Genomic DNA, 18,416 nt, shown 5'->3' on the forward strand with positions numbered 1-18,416 from the left:
GCGCCGGCTCTTGAGCTTGTCTACGGCAGTAGGTGCATCCGTGAGATAGCGCCTGCGAGATCTGCCAACGCTAATGTACGTAGCTTCTATCCCGCTAATGAATGAATGGAACAGGCGCAAAGGTAACCAACCCAAAAACAACAACAACATTTACCATAAGATCTCCTCAATCTACCAAAGCATATTTACCAGATTTTTTTGACCGCTAAAAACAGAAGATCCGCTTCGAACAGTACAGTGGATATTTTGGTGAGTACGCAGCAAACAGTTGGGATCAAATGCCCGGGGGGCTGAAAGAAATGTGATGCGCTCAGAGCCGCGAGACTAGGGTCCGGAGGTGACAGGTCCCGACTCCTTAGTACGGCCTCGCTGCTGGTCCACGTTTCAGGACCTCGCGACTGTCTGAAGAGCCCACGAAGGAGAGCAACTTGAGTCTGCAAATCAGTAGCAGAATTCATCGGGATGAATCACTGGACCAAAAGGAAGGGGTCCCTGTTCTTTTGCGGGCTTTGCGATCTTCATACAATTCTTCCGAAAGATTCAAGATTCTCCCCATCGTCGTCACCCGTGCATTGATGTTTTTTGGTTGTTAGTTAGGTGCGAGTAACGCTGTACAGTACATGCTCAGGTCTCCATTTACACCTTGTCCTCTTCCGACTCTTTTCCGAGCGCTTTGCTTTCCACGTTCTTTTCTTCTTCTCTTTGCTCTCTCCTGCCACTTTTCGAATTACTTAATTTGGTCTCTATATCTCGGTGCAAAAAGCAGGGCTGGCTGCAACCTATCAGATCATCCTAATCTGATATATCTTCTTCGTATTTTCCTCTCTTTTCAATATCCGGAACGCTTCTCTTCCGGTGTGTGGGGGCCTCATTTGGGTTATAGTGTTTGGCTCCTATTGGACTTTTGTTCATACCTCTAGGACCGTTCTGTCTTGTCTCCACCTGTCAAAGTCGACTATCATTCCACTATTCTTCTTCTATTATTTTTGGGGCTTCAGCCGGCTCATCAACAGCCTTAAAATTCCTTATTTTCTCTTTATCAGCCTGCTTGCGACGATCTAGTTTCGAACTTCCTTCTTGCCGGTTGCTCTCTTCTCATATCCAGCATTGCCAAGGTCGCTGTCAGATCCGTCAAACCTTGATTTAATAAAAACGGACAAACAACCACTTCAATATTCATCATATGGCTGCTAGATCCCTATGGTAGACAACTTTGCTGCGCTTGTCAGCGATCACAACATCTCCCCCCATCTCTCGGGGTAATCTCCTCCTCCTCCTCCCTGTCAAAATCGCCAATATGGAGGTAGCACAAGAAACCATCAACATGACCTCGGTGGTCGACTCGACGACTCCTGATGCAGTAGTGTTGGGCAAGAACCTGAGTTACTATGCCATCATTGCTGCCACATTGTTGTTGGTCTGGTTGTTCCAGCCCAATCAACACAGCAATGTCTCAGCCCCCTTCTACAAGGCATCGAGGATGAAGTGGATGTTTAGTGCAGATTCCCTCGTCCGCGACAGCTACAACAAGTTCAGGGATCAAGTATATCAGGTCAGATCCACCGAGGGTGTACGGACACTGATTCCAGCCAAATTGATCAGCGAACTCAAGGGACTGCCGGAAGACGTCTTGAGCACATCGGAAGCTATCAACGAGGCCATGTTGGTCGAGTATACCAAGTTTACCTTTGGCAACCATGCCGACACCATGCACCTGCTCTTGAAGAGCAAGCTGACGCAGCAGCTTGGACGCTTTGTTCCAAGACTAAAATCGGAACTAGAGTTCATCGAGAGAACCGAGTTTCAAGACTGCAAAGAATGGACAGCTGTCACAGTACAGCCATTCATTCTTCGTGCTGTCGCAAGACTCAGCGGCAGGATATTCGTGGGAGCAGAGCTTGGACGAACCGAGGAGTGGATGGAACTGAGCATCAACTTTGCCATCCGGGCCTTCATTGCCGTTATCAAATTGCAATTCTTTCCTACATGGGCCAGGCCGATTGCCAAGTACATGGTCTCGGAGCTGAGACAGATCGACCGAGATGTTGCAAGGGCACAGGAACTGTTGAAGCCCATCATTGACGAAAGGCTGCAGGACGCGGAGCTTGATCCGTGCGGCGAGAGGCCTGATGATTTCGTTCAGTGGCTGCTTGATGCTCTGCCGGAAGATCAAAGAAGGGATTATCATATGCAAGCAAAGCTGCATTTGATACTCTGTGCCGCAGCGATACACACCACTAGTAATCTGGCAACCGACTGCATTTATGATCTCGCAACACATCCAGAAAACCAATTAGTACTACGCGACGAGGCACAGGAGGTTCTCGTGGACGGCGATGGGTGGGCAAGAAAGGAGAGCATGGCCAAGCTGAAGAAGACGGACAGTTTCATCAAGGAGTCGCAACGCCTTGCTGGAAACGTCAGTAAGTAGCCACGTGATAGCAACCTTCCCATGTGGGCCTGCCAACTAACAGAATCCAGCGTCTTTTATTCGCAAAGTGGTCAAGCCAATCGATCTCTCAGATGGCACACATCTGCCCCCAGGAACTAATCTCCTCGCCCCGCAAATTGGTTTCAGCCATGATGAACGTTATTTCCCGGAACCCGAAACATTTGACGGTCTGCGCTTTTGGAAGATGAGAAACCAGTCTGAAGAGGCGGCCAACCGCTGGCAGTTCAGCAGTATCGGTGACTATAACATCAACTTTGGCCTCGGAAAACACGCTTGTCCGGGCCGCTTCTTTGCCGGCAACGAAATCAAAGTCATTCTCGCTCACCTCGTCATGAACTATGACATCAAGCTCAAGGAAGGCGAGAACAGACCGGAGCCCGTCATGTTTATGATGAGCAAGACTGCCAACTCCAAGGCTGAAATCATGTTCAAGCGGCGTCCCGAGACATGATTTCAACATGATATCATACGAAGAAAAGAAGGGAAAACAAAGAAACGGCCGTTTGTACATTAGACTCGATATAGATACCATCTCTTGTCACGTTTGACAAGTCAAAACGAGCGAAGCCAGGCGACGCGCGCCTGTGTCCTGGTCTCTTGAGAGTTCAAGGGCGTCGACAGGATTCTCAAAGTAGGAACAAGAACCTACAAGTACATACCTGGGCTGATAGCCTCTGCATTTTTGGAATGTCGGATTGTATAAATGGGCCGACGAAATGGAAATTGCATCGGGAGGCGTAGATCAGTCACTCTTTCTATAAAGAACAAGAAACCAAAATAGTAAAATGATCGAAATTTATAAAGTTTCATAAAACATCAGCCGATTTCATCATCCAGTGCCCCCAATCCGAATTTTGAATGAGAAAAAGAAGAAAACAAAAACAGCCCATGGAAGACGGAGTAACATCGCGTCTTGGTGCCATAGGGGCGACCTCTCTTGCACCACATGAAAGTAATACATTCTTTTTGGAGCGCAGCCTAATTGGACCCGCAAGCTGAGGCTCAGCCAAGCCACAAGGCGTGCATTTCCACTACGAAATGGTCAAAGCATCATCATTGACTTTGATACCTATAAATTTGGTCTCAGCCTCCACATTCAAAACCTAAAGGAATCTCTACTCTTGACACCTCGGCCTTTTGGGGAGATGCAAGGGTTGAGGAGAGTGACTAACCTGGTAGATCAAAGCATCCCAAAATGCCATTGTTGTTTGTGATGACGGTATCTGTAAACATGACATTAATTTCCATCTCATCAACACTCGAGAAAAGAAAACACTAACCCAAATCAAGGGACGTGGGCAGATAATCATTGTGCGAATTCCGACACTGGCAAGAAATAGTAGCATCGGTAGTCGAAGCCACACAATCCTGACAAGAGTAAAACGCGTGGCCCAGCCGTCCGGGCTCCAAGACGCCCTCGGTATTCTTGAGGCAGTCGAGCAAGTCAATGGCGCTGGTCACGTTGCCGCCGGCAGCGGGCACCGCGGTATTGTTGGGAGGGGGAGCAGGCGCAGAGGAGGCGGGAGTGGATGGACATCTCGCCACGACAAAGTTGCTGTTGTGGTGGTAGCCCAGCTCCCAGGTTCGAAAGCAGGATTCGTAAAAGCCTTGGCCTAGCGCCAGCGAGGCCGACGAGGTTAGGAGGAGGGCGGCGGCGAGGGGGGATCGCATTGTTCACTTTTGAAACGGTTTAATTGGGTGGTTGAAATGAGACGCGGATAGTAGTTTATATGGTGGAGGAGCAAAGTAGCTGTTATTGGTCCTCAGAGTAGGTGTAAGCTATATGTTGTTGTGGGAGTACTTGTTGTGTGTAGCCTTTATAGATCTGCACCGGGTTTCTCTACTATAGTCGGAGCTTTTTTTAAGGACGAGAATACTTGTGTGTGTGTTTTGGACAGAGAGTTATGACCATGTAATTTAAAAATGGAGAGAAATCAAACACGTTACTTCCTGACCAGGGAGCGGCTGGTCCCCTAGATGTATTTATATATCATGTCTCTTATTCTTGTTCACATTTCTCCCTCGTGACAGGCACGGGTTGGGTCCGGGTATGGTGACAATCCTGCCAGGGCGTGGGAAATTAAATAGAAATGTGGGGTCACAAAGTCTTGAGAGAAAAAATCCGGGTTAGCAAGCATACAAATGAATTGGATATTTCTTGACATATCACGGATCGTGTGTGTGGTGTGTCTCTGGTTCATGTCTCTCTCCTCCTCCCACAGAGTCCAGCCCGTTTGCGCCATCGAGAGGGCAGCTCAAGAGGGGTGGTATTCATGTCCAAGAAAGTGGAGCGAGTATTACCGAAAATGGATATCCAAACAGGCGAGGGGGGACCCCTACCAGCTTTTTTTTTTCCCCCTACACCGTAGAGACAGAAAAAAAAGCGTTACCATGTACACATGTTTTTGCCTTTCACCTTATCTCGGTACTCGACGTTCCCCCTCAATACCACCTATAAAACCCAAATTGGGCAGGCAAATGGTCGGAATCCCGCCGCACTGGCGCCCGCCCCGACCGACATCCAGAAAAAGTCATTTCTGGGCAGACCATGTAACCCAGCTCGCCGGATTGGATTTTTTCTTTTTTCTTTTCCTTTTCCAACAGCGGCCGGTTGCGACGCTGACTTGAGGCTGAATAATCTAACAGAGAAGTGACAAAAAAGGAAAAAAGAGGTTCTGGACCAAGCACGTGGTGCCATTATTATAGTGTATTTATTACCGGGGGGAACAGGATTTGTGGAATGAGCTGGTCCAGTAGCGATGCTTGGAGGAGAACATTTTCCCAATGGTTTTAAACACCCTGCCAAAAGGTCTCAAAAGGAACGGGGCCCTCGTGCCACTGCAGCTTTCCGCTCCGAATGATCTGATTTCCTGCTGCCGCTGGCTGATTTCCGCCCTTGCTTGGCTAGAGACAGACGCCTTACTCGAGCGAACTCTGTGCCTAAGAAAAAAACGCCTCACTTTTCGGGGTCTATATAGTAATAAATAACGGATGATAAGCCCCCGTGGACCAGAAAGATTACGTGCAAAAGTAAATATACCACTATTGGATTAATGAGAACCGCGCACTATTTGAACACCAACTAACATGTATAATGCACGAAATATGAAAATGAAGAAGTTTTGCAATAGTATGAATCCTTGTCTTGGGCTTGGCAGCTGTCACCAATAAAACCGAGCTCATCGCCCCGAGTAGTTTGTCCACTGAGCTGCCTTTCGAGGTACACCACTGCTCATTCGAGATGCGATAAGTCGTAGCTGCAAATTGGATAAGAATACGTTACTAGCATCTGTACGCCACTTTTGTAGACCCACGAGGACTTGTCACCGGCCTCATCGAGGAAATAGGCCCCATCACTAGCATCTTGGAGGATGCAGGCGCTTTCGCTCCCATGGGGCTTCTTGCCTTTGTTGGAAGTGATAATAATGCTCGTCTTGTTGAGCCACTAGGCGTCTGAGGTTTCGAGGGCCGCGTGTCCATGGACTGCCGCCCAAGGCTCGGATCAGCATGAGAGCGATTGGCAGGCATACAAGGGGCAAACCTTCATTCTTGGAACTTTCGGCCTCGTTCTCTTTGAATCTCCAGCCGCAAAGAGATTGTTCACATCGTCTTCGTCATCGGACGCAGTCATTACAATGGTGGAGCTTTTGGCTATGGCCCACGCTGATTTGAGGGCCTGGCTGATGACGAGCTCTGTGGTGATCTCTTAAATATATCCTGCCGGTTTTTATACTGTGAGTACTTTTCCGCAAATTGCGAAATATTATGATCCATAAAAATAACTCTATATCTATATATCCTATCCTACCAGACAAGTCGCCGAGGGAAATTTACTTAATCATTTTCTGTGAAATTATGTGAATGTTGACTTTGAACCCACTCCTCTGTACTCCGTACATCACATATTCCATCTACTCTCGTGAGAATCCCGAGCTCTTCAAGTCGCTGACAGATAGCAAGGCGCCCGCTCACTTTCAGAGTCCAGGGTCGCTGAGTGCATAGAGATACCAATGACTCGATGCTTTCACGATCGTCACCCACATACGGACCGCCTGACATCCTCGAGCTCCTCAGATGGTGCAGTAACTCACTTGTGATCCGTTCCTGTTGATCTTCTGTTGTCTCAAACCATCCGCCTTCCTCTAATGAAGCCGCAGCACGACCCACTCTGCCAATGAAACGAGAGCGCTCGCTACTGCACCAGTTTTTACACCTGGTTTCAAGGGATAATAGTAGACCATTCAACTTCGTCTCTTCGGCTGGCGGTGGGTTCCCTAGACGTATCATGTTCAGGAAGGCGTCCAGAACAGCATGAGCTGGGAATGAAACAAAAAGAATGCTATCTTCCATGGTATGGAAGGTGAAGTCAGGATTGATCCGCGTCAATTCGAATACTTGGAAAAGATGCAGTCCCGGGAGAGAGTCTTCACGGCAAGGATCGAACCAGGTACCTAGTAAGAACACAACGGTGACCATTTCGTCAAGATTCGCCTCTCGATCAATGAAGATACGCAGTGTCTCTAACATGACCACTAGGCTCTCCAGTTTCAAGCCATGATTTTTCCGGTGAATCTGTCTGCATGCCAAGTAGTCTGTGAACGGTGTGTCGAGCTGTGCGAACGGCCACAACCACAAGTCTGGCGAGAATTTGAACCCCTTGTACTTAGGGTCTGCACCTTCTCTCAGTAACACTCTAATTGATTCGTCGACATTCAAATCTTGTGGCCTTAGGTAGGTTCTTCTACTCGCATACGCATTGCATGCGTTCAGGAGGATTTCTGATTTAGCTTGTTGACTCAAGGCCCCGTGCTTGATGGCGTGTAGGACATATTCGTCGCTGCAAATACTAGCCGCCACCTTCAAGAAGTCCTCGCCTTTGCACAGACGTGCTTGGTTTCTGGACCCGACGAATAGTTTGCCGTCGTTGCACAGGCTCTCACAACGACGGATCAATTGCTGCCAGTCGAGAACCATACAACTATCCGTACCTTGATAGACGCGACGCAAATATCTCATAAGGTATAGAGGCGTGGTAGCGAAGCTTGCACTGTCCAAAACGTAGTAGTCCGCATGTAAGAACAATTGGCTTCCTGCCAAATAAGCCTGGACGATTCGGATCTCAAGTGATATCTTCGACGAGGTGTCGAACTCGAGTATCGCTCTACCATCCGCTGTATCCAAAAGAAAGTCGTGCGCGGTTCGATGCATGAACCGCAGGACTCTTTTGCCGCCTGTTAGAGGCAGGAGTTTATCAAAAGCGTCGCCATAGTGACCGACGACCGTGGTGTCCTCATCTCCAAGATAGTCCTGTCCCGGGCCAAGTTCTATGAGCCCGAAACAGTAGATACCTATCTTCCTCTCCACTTCTTGACATCTTTGCAGTATGGTAGCTTCTGAGATAAGATCAGGGGCTCTATTGCCGTGCTGAAGGATTTCATCCGCAGTCGAGGTTGAAGCCAGTGTAAAGGTAAATAGGTCCCAGCCAAAGAAAGATCGTTCAAAAGCAGAGTCTTCCTCACGGTGTATCAATAGGAGCTTGAAATATAGCGCCGCAGTCTGTCGATATTGTAGTGGATCATCCTTGCAGGCTCTGTTCCACATATCTTTGTACAATTCGATCAGATCTCCAGGCAACTGGCGGATTCTCTCATCAACAAGGTCAATGGTATCACCGTATTCCGCACCCCTGTTGATGCTGCTTACTGCCAGAACGAGCCATAGGAAAACGCCTTCCGCTTTATTGACTAAAGAGTGGATGAGATCATCTCTGCCTCGGTCGGCCACGTATCCATCGGGAAGTATGACACGATCTCGAGCATACAACTCTAGGTCACCCATGTTCAAGTCCTGTAATCGGAGCGAGGGGTATATCGACAGACGCCTCTGTAGCAGCGGTTCGGGTCTGCTGGACAAGCATATCTTGATGTTTGCGCTTTCTGCCACTTCGTCAACCAAATTCAGCAGCCGAACAACACCATCTCGAGAATCAACCTCGTCGAGTCCATCTAGAAACAGACAAATTGGTCGGTCGTACGTGGAGAGGACCCGAAGACATAGTAATCGGAGTTCTTCGGCAGACCAGTCCGTGTCTGTATCCTTCATGTTCACTCGAGGAACGCATTGAAGAATTGAATCAAGGACAGTGGTACTGTTTTCCAGCAGCTGTTGGACCAGGGAGCAGAGCAGGCCCTTGATACTCCGCTGTAACTCAGTACCAGGTCTCCAAAGAAAATGAGATACTATCAAAGGGCTCGGTTGCCAGACTTTCAAAAAGGTCTGTGTATCTGGGTGGTTGATGATGAATTTGACGAGTGTAGTCTTGCCTGCCCCGGGCTTCCCACTGATCCAGTAAATGGTATCCGTCGAACGAAGCCAGTTGGAGAAGCTGTCCCACTTGATAGCCGATACATAATCTTGGACGTTATGCCTGGTTTCTTGCGACTCGCTTGTTTCAGAAGTTATATCCTCCGAACTGGAGCGGGCACGATCCTCAAGTGAGTCGATTTCATCACCATCACCGGCAAATATCCACGTTCCGGTGTTCTTGTATGCCTCGGCCACTTGATTTCGTCGCTCATTGAAGCCCGGATATTTAAGACTCTGGAGTAGACGGTCTCGCTTTGCTTGACTTTCATGGAAACTCGCATCAAGAACCAAGCTGTCCAAACTCTGGCGGGCTATTTCTAGCGATTTCGCATTTTGTGCCGATACAGACGTCACATGCTCCTTGATTGCTATAGTCTCTCGTGACACTAGCTCGCTCGTGTTGCGATGTCCGTTCTGAAATTGCACAATGAATGAACGGAGGTCTTCTTTGATTTTCTTCAGGTCCAGTTCAGCCGTGTTTGCGCTTGACCTGATATTTTAAGAAGATATATGAGCTAAAAGATGGAAAAAATCTCGAAAAAGACAAGAGAACGGCATATGCCCGGGTGGAAAGGGGAGGTCTAATGCACTCACCATATTCGTACCAGAAGCCCCGTGTTCATCAACTTTTCTGCGCTGTCCAAGTTCTCCTTGAGCCTCTCCAATCGACGTCTACGCCAGCTGGTCCTGGCCACGACCTTGAGAGTCGAGGCGAGACTGCCTTTCTTCGCAGAGCCGACAAGAAACTGAATTTCTTCCGTCAAATCTCGCGCAGCAGTAGAACATCTCTCCGCCGCAGCGATTAGTTGCTGCTCATGCTTTGGACACTTGGCAGGCTGTTTAGACTTTTTGACCTCGCGCGAGATGTTTGCTAAAATGACAGCATTTTGTTCCAGCGCATCGTCTATTGATCCGCCCTGGTACACAACCTTGATGAGGTTGATGGTCTGAAGCCCCACTTCAACAACCTGCAAAACATTACAAGCCAAGCCCAAGGCGGCGAGGGGCTCTAGCCCAGACATGGCGTCTCAAGTAAACTCATGCAGTAGAAAGAAGAGAAAGATAAATCACAAGAACAGAGCTTTGGTGTATCGACTGATGCGCGGGCGGGACACTCAGGCGCCTAGGTTCGATGACTTGGTTGCATATGTACGATTTCAAATGACCGACGAGGGAAAGAAGGCTCGCTGGATATCTGTGCGGGGTCACTCACCGAAACATGAGTTCGGTAACACAGTCTCACCCACTTCTCGCCCCCTCAGCACCCTCAAGTTCGATGCTCTTATTGTACAATAAGCACTCATGATGCGCCACAAGTGGCTAGGGCCTGTCACTTTTCGGGGTTTATATAATAATAAATTACGGATGATAAGCCCCCGTGGACCAGAAAGATTACGTGCAAAGTAAATAAACCAATATTGGATCAATGAGAATCGCATATTATTTGAACACCAAGCAACATGTATAATGCACGGTTCTCAAAATAAATATTCTGAACATATATATATGTATTGGAAACGACTGGGGTATCTCAAAAGCGCCAAGACGCTCGCTAATATATCTAGTTGCCATTTTGCAATTGCAATAGTGCAAACAAATGTCGTCGTTCATCGTGCCGTCATTCTTATGTCGTGTGGTAAAAGCCAGCTCTCTCCCTTTGCGATCTCTTGCGTACAAACATCGTATCCCGACACCCAGCAATACTGAAATGCGGACCCGATACCCAATTATTACCATTCCATCCTCGGATACGACCCCATTTACTAACCAATTCGCCCTATACCCACAAAGCTATTAAGCTTCTGAGGGATCTGTCCTGCAGCCTGAAAGAAAGAAAAGAATAGAAAAATCAATTGCACACTTCAAAACGCCTTCTGATGTGTATATGCATCAAAGAGAGAGTGTGTCTCTTGATATGCTGAAAATCTGGGCTTGCGCCCTCTTGAATCTTTGCAATGTTCCCCTCCGAATGCCCGTGCTTGGCTTCTTGACAAGCCTGTAACCCTCAACGAGTCAAGCAAAGAAAAGAATGTGTGGGGATTCTCAAATGATGCAGAAACAAGCCGAAGCGAGTCTGGATCAAATCAAGATAATTAATCGTGGAGAGGGGAATCAAGGTTGCTGTGTATTGTGTGTTGTTTTCGAGTCCCATCTTGAAATTGGGATCAAATGCTTGCGAGTCGCGTCTTTGTCTCTGGAATCTTTGCATAACAGACCATGAGCTTTAGTCTCGTATCGTACTCCTCGCACTCAGTCAAGACTGTGCGGTCTCTCCAAATCGATGTCTTCATGCCTGTCGAGGTCTCGTACAGGCGGTTGTACCACCAGCGGCCAACCTTTGCAACCATCTTGGTAATATTGGCGTCGCCCTTTTCCGTCTCATCGTTCATCATTTCGGCCAGGCTCCGTTCGTCCTTTGTTCGTCTCCGCGAACCACGTTCTGATGAAGAGCCGGCAATCGCACTGGCTACAGGGACACCGACCCAGCAGTTCTTGATGTCGGTGAACCCTTGCTTTCCAAGGAGGCGTAGTATGGTATCTGCAGTGCTACTGAGGCTAATCTCAGCTTGCTGTGCGCTGATGCGCTCCTTCAGCTGTCGAACGGCGCGCCGAGTATGACTTCCCATCTTGTTCAAGTCGACATCGAGGATCGAAAGTTCGACATATCCACCAGGCTTGAGAACGCGTCGAGCTTCAGAAATGATATTACGGTAGTGGGATTCCGGAGCCATGGCGGGAAATCGAAAGACGACTGTGGTGAAGCTCTCGGATCCAAACGGAAACTTGTCCATGTGGGAGGTATATTGGATCTGGTGATGATTTGATGGTGATGCTGGGAATTGTGTCGCAGTGCGTTGCTCCTGAGACACTGGTGCACGAGGAGATAGGTTGAAGAAAGTTGCCGCAGGGTAAGTTTCAGCGGCATAGAATGACCAATCGTCGTTGCCAAGTCCGTCAATGACCAGGATAGAGTGTCGCTTGAGTGATCCAACCACGGGAACGAGCTCATCTCGAGCTGGGCTGAATAGCACATGCCCAAAAGTGAGCCATTTACTAACTGTCATCGAACCTACTCTAAGGTTCACTTGAGCAAGTGGAGATTCGTCACTGGCACTGCTGCTGCCTGAAGCTCTGGTCTGACGACTCTTTGCCGAACTAGCACTGCTTCTCTGAACGGACCTGCGGATATCCGGGGATTCTGTAGTGTTGTTCCTATCCTCGTACTCGGACACAAATTCTGAGACTGAGAATGGAGTCTCTGGAGGCTCGGTCCCGAATCGAAAGGCTGCGTTGATACGAGCTGTCATATCAGCACTGAAGTGACTTGAAGTAGACTTTCCGGTTGTGATGGAACTTCGGACATCTTTTGCTTCGTCCTTTGGTTCTTCCTCTGCCTGCTCCTGAGGTGGAAAGGTGCGTACAGTAGGTGACTCGAGCGGCCCGGTAATTCTCTTTGCCAGTTTGGTGCCATAGTTTTCCAGGTGAAATGGAATGCCTCTCGATGATGTTGCTGACGGCGGGACATCACCGAGCAGGTCATTGTACTCGTCCCAGATTTCATCCTCTGCCAGGGGCGCAGTCGGCGCAGGGATCACAGCAACATGCTGTGCAAAGAGTGCGATCCCGGAGCTGCTGGAGCTGGAGCTTGTCGTGCATTCCGATCCTTTCCTTATAGGAAACGCAAGGAATTCCCCGCTAGGCCGTGCAGAATCGAGCGAGCGGCTCTTCTTGTGCCCAAGAGATCTGGGTGGAGGACCAACGGTGCTAGTTGTAATGGTGGACGCATCTTGTGAGAGCTCAGGCGTGGACGACGTTGGTGGACTAGGTCCTTTGGCAATGGAGTCACCATTCATGCTGCGACGATTTGGCGGAGGAAGCTGCAAGCTGATGCGATTGAACGGCCGTGAGAAGCTCTTTGTTGATGTATGTTCTGGGCGCCGGTTGACCACCTTTGGAATTCTTCCCACTTGTGGCAGGCGACTAGGCCTACCCACACTTGTCTTGATTTGTCCTGTCTTCATCTCAACGTCAACTGGCTTGTGCTGCAATGAAATCTGTGGTTGGAAGATCATGGGTGAGTTTTGCTTCTGGCTCATCGCAACTCCCTGCGCAAGTGTCGGCTGTGTCGGCTGTGTCGGCTGATCAGCGCTATCTTGACTCAGCGTTGAGGGATTTCGTTCATGGCCCTGCCCTGTGGTACTTTGGGCTGGCAGGCTTGGTGGAACCACAATGTCAGCGTCTCTCAAGATATCTGTGATATCTGGACGTTCCGAATCCTCTTGCTCGGATGAGTCAATTATCGTATAAAAAGCAACCGGTTTGCTTGGTGCAACGTCTACTGCAGTTGGTTTTGTCGCGGTTGTGTCTTTCTTTTGCGACCTACCAAATAAATTCCACTTTCGTGGAGACTTTGGCCGCTTTGTCAGCTTTCTCGGTGCTGGTGCTAATTGCGTTTGAGGCAATTCTAGATCTGATTGCGACAAGGCCAGAGAGTCGTCCGTGAAAATGGTGTCAACACTCGCGAGAGATGGTGAAGTGATGCCTCGTGTATTGATGGGTTGTGGCAGGTTGACGGGCTTGTGGTCGCCGGTTGTACCGAGTCGCTGGATGGAGCGCCTGAAAGCAAGGGTAGATTTCATGGGGTCAGCCCCAATATCGCTACTGTTGGATGGACGGTGAGAGTGAGAGGGGTGTGGCATGGCGGAGGGCCACAGCGTGTTTCTTGCATCTTCCCTAGAAGAAAGAGACGTCGAAGAGCCTTTCCGGGAATCAATGCTGGGCCGAGTGTATGCGAGACTCTGGCTACTGTCGTTGCGGCTGATTTCAGCACTGGCATTCCTATTTTCAATGATCTCGCCGCCTGCAATAACCACCGGATTGAGACGCGCAAGGAAAAATGGGTCTACGGATTGTGTGCTTGCCAGGCTGTCTGATGAAGAAGAGGCCCCAGCTGGAGGCGCTGTACTGCTGTTGCGCCGTCTCACGGCTCCCATCTTGCCATAACCCTCGTGGCCAGTCCCAGCCGCGGGTCCTTTCCTTGAAGGCTTTTCCTTCTTGTCGGTATTGGCATCTGAATCCGTCTTCCGCCGAGTGAAGAGTCCGAATTTTGATCTAAAGGTAGAAACACCGGGACTGGGTGTGCGAGTCGGTCGACCAGGCTCGGCCTTTCCAGGTTGAGGTAGCGAGGTGGGTGTGGGTTTCGGGTTTGGCGTTGGTTGGCGACTCACGGGAACTTTTGGCCGAATTTGCTGATCTTGGATACTCGTCGAGCTCATAGACCTAGGCAAAGAACTTGGAGCAATCTGGCCACTGCGTCGACGTTCCGTGAGGCTGGTAGACGACAAGTTGCTCTGAATTATTGGCAGAGGCCCTCCAAACTGGGAATAGAGGTCAGGGGTATTTTCTCTGCTCGGTCTTGACGGTGGTGTCGCACGCGCTTGAGGAGATGCTGTGACTTTTTGAACGTTGAGCGGCAGCGTTTGTGGTGGAGATCGTACCGGAGATGGAGATCGCATCACTAAAGGGGCCTGTTTCCGAGATGTCTTGGATGGTGAAGCATGGTTGTCATACTCCTTCCTGAGCTTGTGAGAAGACTTTCTTGGAGGCGGATTCGGTGGTCGCAAGTCCAGGAGTCCTTTCTTTTTGGAATTCTTTTCAACATCGCGAACCGTTGTAGAGCTGGACGAAGATGATGCCAAAGATTCTTGAACAATTGATAGAGCATGTGAGTCTATGTCAGAAGCATCATCATCATCATCAGCCCTTGTGGTACTTCCAGCGCGTCTCCGGGTGACTGGCGGACGGGATGGCTGTTTTATTCGTGTCACAGTGCTGCGTGAAGGAAACACCAAGCCGGGAGATACCGATGACATGGAGGTTGGAGTTGTATCCCGACTATATGGGCCACCGCCGGGAGACTCGGAAAATCTGGTAGATGGACTGCCACTGAAGCTGCTCAATTGGCTGTGACTACTTGCCCCAGAGAATAATGGCGTCGGAGGTGGCAAGTCATGAGTGGCTAGACGGAACAGCATTTCACTGGCAGGGCCATCACGCGGGACCTGAATATTGCGATATCTGTCCAGTTCTGGGTAAAGAGTTTCGGTCCTTGTCACTGGGAGGTCGACTTTGAGAGGAATGTGATTCTCCACTGGCGCTTTGGGGACATTTTGCTCCAGGCGCGGTGCTGGCAAATCCACCAGAACTTGGGGCCGTGGCATCATTGATGTCGAGTTGGCCTTTTCATGGTTGGCTAAGGGGGGGTTTCGAGCGTTGGATGATCCAGTAGGGACCAGGGACTGCTTACGTCTCAGAACAGGTCGAGCACGAGGTTGAGTAGTACCGATCTCTTTCTCCTTGACCGGTATGGCTGATGACTTGTATGCAGGTGTAGACTGCGAAGAATAAGCTGTCGAGTTCCAGGGCTGGCCCGCATCCTTGACATGCGGTTGCGTATTGGAAGCCGAGGGTCTCCTGGCAGCAGGATTTTGCGGAATTCGGCTTTGTGTGGTGAAACGGGGAGCTGGCAGTCGTGAGGTTGGTTTGCTCGTAACAGTTCCCTGACCATGTGTAAAGTCTTCCGACGATGTTTCCATATGGCCTATCGCCCTCCTCTGCATTGGTCCATTGCCACTCATGTTTCTCGACTGAGAACGTGATCGTAACGACGACATGACGAGCGATCACTGCAGCTGGGGGGTTATCGTGCCCAGCTCTTGACCAAATTATTATGCTATTATAAAATCATTGCCAACACTGAAGGCAATAAGACTGGTTTCCTTTGGCAATCCTCTCGGTGGCTATATCAGGCCAGCTGATCCGGGGAGAACTCTGTGCCTTGAGTAAAGTACCATCAGACGCTCGCGTTGGTAGTGTGATTCTCGTGAGTGGGTCTGATCTGGAACCGTAAAGAAATTGACTATAGGGAGTAGTCCATGGGTTGACGGATAAAATATACTCAAAATGAAGATGAGAGAAGGGGGGTTTTCCGACAAAGGGAATAACTGAAAAACACAAATATGCCTCTGGCAAAAACTAACGGACAAGGGATATCGTAGGAAGTTGGCTTGAGGGGAGCGTTCCGGAGAAAGCTTATTGCAGCTGTGATGGTGTGAAGCTATGCCCTTCACGTAGTATGTGATGAAAAAGAGCCCCAAAAACTAGTGCCCGAGAATGGTGTGGCCGGTAGTGCTGGTGGTGGGAATCCGGGCGTTTAACCCAGGTGCTGATATTTTGGTGTGTGTGGTGCTCAACGGCGCAAGCTCACAAGAGGCCCCTCCCCACTCTGCGCACACAATGAACGGGCTATTTTGTCTGTACTTTGTAGTTGAGAGCGCCTCCAAGCTTTAGTGCCCCAAGAAGCTGTGTGTTGGCAATCGACGTTGAGAGCTGAACCAAGTATGAAAAATGACGACTATTTTACAAGGAATATGCCGAGAGGAAATCAAGAGGGAGAAGAAGAGAGACTACTTCGAAATAGCGAGAAACCGGGAGAGAATGGTAAAGTAGACACCGAGGAACAAAAATTGTGTGAGGGCAAAAGAATTGTATATAGGAAGATACTTTCTCATGTGTGGTTCCGCTATAGATTTGCACCAATAAACTATGTACCGACCCTCAGAGAGGGACACGGGCACAGTAGTTATCCAGACAGCAGTACATGATTCCCATGTACACTTTGTAGAGGGCTGTGGCGTGAGAACCCCTGCCTCTCAGAGCTTTGGAGCAGCATGTTTTGTAGGCATATTCTGTCACGATATGTCTGTCACCTGTTCGATGTGCTGGGCCACAACTGGACTCGCCGAAGTAGCGGCCTGGGAGACTGCCCAGATAGGAGATGCCCTGGGTAGATCAGCGAGATCGCTTTCCACCGGGAAGCGCTGAGCGCTGAGTCACCAGAGGACCAGAGGTGCCGCTGCCGAGACACAGCCAGTCGTAGAGGCACGCGAAAGCGGAGGCGACCAGCACAAGGGTTCCAGGTATACACTAAACCAGTACTTTGTACACAAGGTAGTGCCACAGTGAGTAGCACCAAATTGCCGTAGTTGCAAGTACTGTAGTAGATCCTGGCCTGGGTTGCTAGGTGCTCGTTGTTTGCAAGGGACTGATTTATTCATGGAATACCACGCAAAATCGGTAGCCAATGCAACTCGCTCGACTCGTCGCAGTGGGGATCGATGAGGAGGGAAGAAACAGGAACAGGCCCTGGGTGATAGGCAGAGAAGCGGACGGTGGGCCACTGGATCTGCTGCCAGGCTGCTACTTGCATGCAACTGCGCCGCTATGCGCGTAAACATGTCTGAGATGCTGCATATTTTGACGTCCTATGAGAGCTCAGCAGAGCAAAGTCACAGTTGCCATTCGTCGAACCCCACCCTGGTCCATCGGTGGCCCATTGCCTTCTTGGTAAAGAGGTGAGAAAAAGGATCGATTCGTCCATGGGGCGCCCACTCGAGCCATTGGCGAAACTACTAGTAGGCAATGGATATCTTGTGAAGCATTGCACCTCTTGGTGGGCAACACAACATGACAACAACCCTGCATATCTTGTCAGAGTTTGCAGTAGTATCCGTAACTAATAAGATGGGTGCATAGCGTGTGATTAGACATGGAGCAACAAAAGGCCCAGAGTCAAGGAGAGAGAGGGAATAAAAAAAAAATTCTCTTCTCGGATGAATATGCATACGCGGAACATGAGGTTGGTTGGCCGTGGAAACACCTAGACTAGAGCCTCGAACTTGCACGCAGACGAGTGTGGGTCATGGTCTTTTGTTAGTAGAGGTAGGCGCCGGGAGGGAGCCTGTAGGCGATGCTGACGGGCGTCCAGTGCGGTTGCAGACCTGGGCGATTGCAGGGAAGAGCGATACGGGTGTTGGCGGATTGGGCGGAGTCCCGGGGGCGCTTTGGCCCGCGTCCAGTGCTAATTTCTATCGGTATAGTGTAGATTCCAGGTCCATCAAAACGGAATGCAATATCTACCAGTCGGTTTACTCTTTTTCAATTGTATTGTGGAATACTAAGATTGCCAATATGGAGCTATATGGAGATTCTTTTTCAGGTACACTGCAATCTGGACGTCTGTCTTGACCTCATACGAACTAAACACATTTCGGCTCCGGTCTTGGGCCAGTTATAGCCGTCTGGTCCCTCCCTTGTGCATGCATCAAAGCCTGTGCCTATCATGTATGTCTCACTTGTAAGCGGCCGATTCGCCACAGCCCACTTAGCGACTGCAAGGTCTTGACTTGAACTCTTGGAAAACCTAAGATCCCTGTCGATCTTTACTGATTTATATGTGATTTAGTTTTTTACTTATATATCTTATATCAGTACTGTGTCTTTTGGTTCCTGCCCTTATCGTATTCGGAATCTGTACGCTGCATTGGTTTCGTCGATGCTGGGACGATTTGTTGGGTGCGGGCCCGGCTTGCCTGCGTTAAGAAGAGCAGTCTGTTGGTCTCTTTGCCACCATGGACACAGCAAAGCTACTAATGTTGCTAATTATATCAATTGACAAAAATTGCTGGATCCATTGATATGCAGTTTTATCCATGAATATAAAGACAAAACAATAGAAATCGCCGATGATTTGTTATAG

General features: G+C 49.4%; 4 protein-coding genes across 4 annotated transcripts; 1 reads left to right on the plus strand and 3 right to left on the minus strand.

The window, feature by feature from the left end:
- Positions 1-1,297: 1,297 nt before the first annotated feature.
- On the plus strand, positions 1,298-2,903 carry PFICI_07849 (uncharacterized protein; the record flags this gene model as incomplete). The annotated part of the gene is made up of 2 exons (XM_007836430.1): positions 1,298-2,423; positions 2,482-2,903. The coding sequence occupies 2 exons, from the start codon at positions 1,298-1,300 to the stop codon at positions 2,901-2,903; spliced, it is 1,548 nt and encodes a 515-aa protein (XP_007834621.1).
- A 716-nt stretch (positions 2,904-3,619) lies between these two features.
- On the minus strand, positions 3,620-4,123 carry PFICI_07850 (uncharacterized protein; the record flags this gene model as incomplete). Its single annotated transcript, XM_007836431.1, has 2 exons — positions 3,620-3,675; positions 3,733-4,123. The coding sequence occupies 2 exons, from the start codon at positions 4,121-4,123 to the stop codon at positions 3,620-3,622; spliced, it is 447 nt and encodes a 148-aa protein (XP_007834622.1).
- A 1,561-nt stretch (positions 4,124-5,684) lies between these two features.
- On the minus strand, positions 5,685-9,840 carry PFICI_07851 (uncharacterized protein; the record flags this gene model as incomplete). Its single annotated transcript, XM_007836432.1, has 5 exons — positions 5,685-5,709; positions 5,767-5,897; positions 5,994-6,145; positions 6,544-9,308; positions 9,413-9,840. 5 exons carry the CDS (start codon positions 9,838-9,840, stop codon positions 5,685-5,687), a joined length of 3,501 nt encoding a protein of 1,166 aa, XP_007834623.1.
- A 1,143-nt stretch (positions 9,841-10,983) lies between these two features.
- PFICI_07852 (uncharacterized protein) lies at positions 10,984-15,492 on the minus strand (the record flags this gene model as incomplete). Its single annotated transcript, XM_007836433.1, has 1 exon — positions 10,984-15,492. The coding sequence occupies one exon, from the start codon at positions 15,490-15,492 to the stop codon at positions 10,984-10,986; it is 4,509 nt and encodes a 1,502-aa protein (XP_007834624.1).
- Positions 15,493-18,416: the final 2,924 nt, after the last annotated feature.

The sequence above is a fragment of the Pestalotiopsis fici genome (genome assembly GCF_000516985.1).
Source record: "Pestalotiopsis fici W106-1 unplaced genomic scaffold PFICI_Scf_5, whole genome shotgun sequence".
NCBI classification, from domain to species: domain Eukaryota; kingdom Fungi; phylum Ascomycota; class Sordariomycetes; order Amphisphaeriales; family Sporocadaceae; genus Pestalotiopsis; species Pestalotiopsis fici.